The sequence below is a fragment of the Centrocercus urophasianus genome, unplaced genomic scaffold (genome assembly GCF_019232065.1).
Source record: "Centrocercus urophasianus isolate 14NV4802_14NV808 unplaced genomic scaffold, USGS_Curo_1.0 seq_1126, whole genome shotgun sequence".
NCBI classification, from domain to species: domain Eukaryota; kingdom Metazoa; phylum Chordata; class Aves; order Galliformes; family Phasianidae; genus Centrocercus; species Centrocercus urophasianus.
Genome location: NW_024884283.1, coordinates 1 through 4,893, shown reverse-complemented (window position 1 = coordinate 4,893; position 4,893 = coordinate 1). Strand labels below are relative to the sequence as shown.

The following is a 4,893-nucleotide window of genomic DNA, read 5'->3' as shown; positions in this document are numbered from 1 at the left end:
TGAGCACGTCCCATCCCGCAGCCCTCAGTGACACAGATGGGGATCCCACAGGCACTGCACCGAGGGCTTAGGAATGGGGCTGTGCACCATTTCAATCCCCTTTTCTGGCCCTTTATGACCAATAACGCAGCCACTGATTTGAGCACAGCTCTGCCAATTCTGACAGCATCTCCAATAAGACCAAGCAGAAGAAGTGGCGCTTAAGGAGAGTGCACCAGAGTGACCAAGAAAAGAATTTTTTTCCCAATGGGTGGCCCTCATTGGGATGCAATAAGACGGAGTCCCTGCTCCTCTTGCAGTTGGATTCCCCAAAGCACCGGGCGGGCTCTGACCCCAGCACCAGAGCTGGCACTCAGAAATGCCGCAGGAAAACCCAATCCTGCTTTAGGGACAGCAGAGACCGGGATACCGAGACCCAGCAGGATGGGCTGGGTTTGTTGCAGCATGTGGAGCACGAGGGGGGTGGGCTGGGAGATGCATAATGGGATGTGGGACGCGGGAGCAAAGGATGTGCGCTCTGCAGCCTCGCCATACGTACCCGGGCTCAGTGGGACGCAGACATGGACCAAGCCCCTTCCATCCTCCAGACAGAGAAGGCATAGCTCAGCCTCTCGTGGGCCAGGTAATTGCAGCTGGTGATCTTGTGGTCCAGCTCATCGCTCTGCAGCACCTGGTACAAGAAGTCAATGTAGCGCGCCGCCAGCTTCAGGGTCTGGATCTTGCTCAGCTTGTCGGAGGGCAGCGTGGGGATGATTTTCCGCAGCTCCGCGAAGGCGTCGTTGAGCGATTGGGTCCGCTGCCTCTCCCGCACGTTGGCGATCACCCTCTGTGTGTGCACATCCTCGAAGGACTGCGGCACCGGGCTGCGCTTGCAGCGTTTGCCCTGCGGAGAGGCGGCTCTGCTGTCCTCCAACACTTTGCCCGCTTGGCCTCGTTTGCGGAGGCATTTCTTGTGCAGTCGCTCACCTTCCTCCTCGCTGGTGACCAGGCTGCCTTCGGGAGACTCCGGGCACATGTTTTCCTCCTTCATCTTCTCGGCAGAGCTAGGAGCCTTTCCCAGCGCGCTCTCAGAGCATCGGTGAAGGCGACGCTCAGCATCAGTCCTTCATGCCCACCAAACTCCTCCAGAGCCCCGCCGAGCCCTCCAAGGAGCTCCGTTGGTTTTTCCTTTGGGCGACGGAGAGGAGGGCGTTCGGATAACTTTGGGGAAAGGCTTTTGCTGATAGGGTGAGGAGGAGCGGGGGCGGATCAGGCGCAGACCAATGCAGCGGTGCAAGGTAACGCAAACAGCATTGGAGCTTATGGGTTCCAGATTTCCTCCCTCCCTCCTCCACCGACACCCCCAAGCCCTCTGGCACAGATGCTCCTGCTTGCTGCCCAGACATCAAGGGACGTCGCCTATGCCGGTGTGAACACCAGCCATGGAGGTCAAGGGAAGCCAATTTGGTCTTAGTCTTAACGTTTTAGTCTTAATTTTAAGATCCCCACAAAAGCCAGCCTGCAATTTTCACCCGTCCAGCATGGAAGAGAAGAATTTTGTCCCTGTGTTGTTCAAGTGGAGGTGTGGAGCAATGGATGCCCCAACGAAGCAATTGATGAGCTCTTAACCCAATGGAAGATGTGACACTGTTGGGCATCCACTGCTCTTAAGAAATAGCACCAAACCCAAAATGGGTTGGAGTTTGCACCTATTCACCCATCCGTCTATTCACCCACCCATTCTCTTCCTCTATCTACAGTTCTAAGAGTCCTGTGTAGCCCTCGTTACACAGCTATGATGTGATACTCATCCTGCACCACATCCCTCCCTCTCTGATCTGGGAGAGGGCAGAGTCTTTCCATGCATCCATCTGAGCCTTGTGGTGCCTCCAGCAGCATCTCCCCACCAGCCCTGTACCCCACAGAGTCCTGGCATGTAGCTGAGCTTGGGTTTCTGTGCCCACCATGGAGGAGGGAGGAGATGATGTGTGGTTAAAGCCCTCAGTCAGCTCGGCTCGTGCATGAGGTCCAAGATGGAGAGTGAGAGGAGAGCAAGATCTATAGGGTCAGCAAGGTGACAGAGGAGTGCAATGCGGGGATTTGTGGCTTGCTGAGCTCAGCTTTGTGTTTCTGGGTTGTAAATCCCCTTCTAAAGGCACCAGGCTCCCTCTTGGGTGTGGGTTGGCTTCTTTGCCCATTGCTTCTGGCAGTTTTTTGCAGGCAGGGAGGGGTTGATAGGTCCAGAACCTGCTGCTGGCTGGATCCACACAACCAGTTCAGCTCCTGATTCCCAGGGAGAATCATATTCTATTAGTAATGGGAGTGGGCATCCCCACCGTGCCCTCTCGTCGGATCATGGAGCCATTGAAGTTGGAAAAGACCTCCAAGACCAACAATCCAACCCCAACCCAACGTCACCATGCCCACTGACGACGTCCCCGAGTGCCACATCTCCCCGTTTCTTGAACACCTCTCATGTTTGCTCAAGGAAGGCACAGATTCGCAGAAGGAAACCTCAATTCAATCTGCCCATGCAGACATGCCCAAACCCTTCCAGCAAAACCCCTTCCATCCCCTTGGCTTCCCAGTGACCCCCATCAAAATTCTGCCTTTTCATTCATACATACACTGATGTTTTTCTCCTTTTTAAGGAGTTTTCACACCCTTCCACAAATTTCTCCCCCCGCTCCCCCCCCAAAAAAAAATCCTTCGGATGGGAGCCAGCAGCTTTAAAAACACCCAAATTGCTTTAAAAAAAAAAAAAAAAGAAGGAAGAAAAAGGGAGGGGACACGCTGGGAGAGGAGCAGCCGATGAGGAGCAGCGATGGGATGGAGCCCAATGGCTTTGCTGGGTAGGGCTCAACGCACCGCTCACACGCGAGCGTCGTTGTCAAAGACAGCAGCCAATATCAGCTGTTCCTAATGCGGGAAGACAATAGATCAGAGGGGCCTGGGAAAGCGAGAGAAAACAAAGGGCGAGAGAAAAATCCCCCCAGGGAGGGGAGAATTGAGGCAGATCCCGGCTCCTCTGATCCCGCGCTTGGAGGAACCGGCTGAGCTCCGCAGGAACGGGATGGCGGCCAATTGACACCAGCTGGGGCACGGGCTTGTGCCTGGCTTTTATTCATTAATTTATTTTTTATTTATTATTATTATTATTATTTTCTTCCATGGAATAAGCTTAATTCCGCTTCCATCTCCCGCAGAGCTCCTGATATCCCCGAACGAATGGATATCGAGGCGCTTTTTGATCGATGGGGACGACCAGCGATGCACCCTGAGCTGCTCACTGGGGCTTTTTCACCCACCGTTGGATGTTTTGTGGCCAGAGTGTTTTCCCCTCGATCGTTTCGGTTTGTTCCTTCAGCGCCTGTTGCTGGAAGAGCTTTGGTATAAACCGTTCATGGGAAGGTCACGCGTTGCCAAACCGGTTTCGAGAACTTTGGTTCTCTTTCCAGCTCGCTGGGGGTTTTACAGCTCTCGTTTCAGACCTTAAAAATGCAGAGAGAGAGAAAAAAAAAAAGAAAAGAATAGAAAAGGAAGAAAAAGAAGCCTGGATTGTTTGGTTCAGTGAGATGCCATCAGATGGGAGAAAGGTTGGATTTCTCACTGTGTCCCAACCCTCTGCCTCTGCCCAGCTCCCCTTGCTCCCATCCACCCCACTTGGGGGCTTTCTGGGGGGCAGGATGTGGATGTCCTGGGGTTGGATTGTTGGGGTGGTGGAAACTGCTCAGCACTTTGGAAAGAAAGAAAATAAAAGAGGAAAGAAAGAAATACCACCAAATGAGGCAATTGAGCTGAGGTTTATTTCGAAGATCATAGAACCACGGGATGGTTGGGTTGGAAGGTCCTAGAAGATCATAGAACCATAGGGTGGTTTTGGTTGGGAGGGTCCTTGAAGATCATAGAACCATGGGATGGTTGGGAGGATCCTTGAAGATCATAGAACCATGGGATGGTTGGGAGGATCCTTGAAGGTCATAGAACCATGGCATGGTTGGGATGGAAGGGTCCTGAAAGATCATAGAAGCATAGGGTGGTCGAGTTGGAAGGGTCCTTAAAGATCATGGAACAATGGGATGGTTGGGTTGGAAGGGTCCTTGAAGGTCATGGAACCATGGCATGGTTGGGATAGAAGGGTCCTTGAAGGTCATAGAACCATGGGGTGCTCGGGATGGAAGGGTCCTTAAAGATCATGGAACCATAGAGTGGTTTTTGCTGGGAGGGTCCTTGAAGATCACAGAACCACAGAGTTGTTGGGTCAGAAGGGTTGGCACTGCCTAACAGAACGACACCGTTGTACCTCTGGGTCCCACCCCACCACCCTGATATCTCAGATATTAAATGCTTACAGCGATTTGCTCCTTGCTCCCTGGGGAGCGCCACATCTTTTGGCTTTTCTGAGCACCAACAGCTGCTCAGACCCTGCTGAAGGAACACCCAAAGTCTTGCTGGGTGCATGCAGGCCAATGAGGAGCTCGACACGAAGCTGATGCTCCTCCACCGTAAAAACCAAGAAGACTTTTGCATCCCTGAGCTCCGAAGCCATAAATCTGGCCCTAACCCAGGCCAGCATCCTGACCTGCTGGCATAGAGCGCCGATGGCCGAATGAACAGCCCTGCACAGAGTGGGGTTGGGACAGAAGGTGCGAAACCACGTGCAAATCCAACTGGGGGTTAAAAACTGCCCCCTCCCTTCTCTGTGCTTCTCAACCCCGGGCTGTGAACCTGCGGGATAACGCACTCCATGTGTGAGCCCACAGCATCGCTTTGATGGCACCTGCAAATGATTCCGGGCACAAAATCAGAGACCGAACCTCGATGGTGAGGTTCTTTTTGGTGTTGAGTTCTGTTATCATTATTTATTATTTTATGTTATTTTTTGCAGGCTCTCTGTCCTTTGTCAGAGGGGCT

At 52.9% G+C, this 4,893-nt stretch overlaps 1 protein-coding gene across 1 annotated transcript; it reads right to left on the bottom strand.

Annotated features, from left to right (window-relative positions):
- Positions 1-544: 544 nt before the first annotated feature.
- On the bottom strand, positions 545-1,030 carry LOC122155400 (twist-related protein 2-like). Its single transcript, XM_042809231.1, has one exon. The coding sequence runs from the start codon at positions 1,028-1,030 to the stop codon at positions 545-547; it is 486 nt and encodes a 161-aa protein (XP_042665165.1).
- Positions 1,031-4,893: the final 3,863 nt, after the last annotated feature.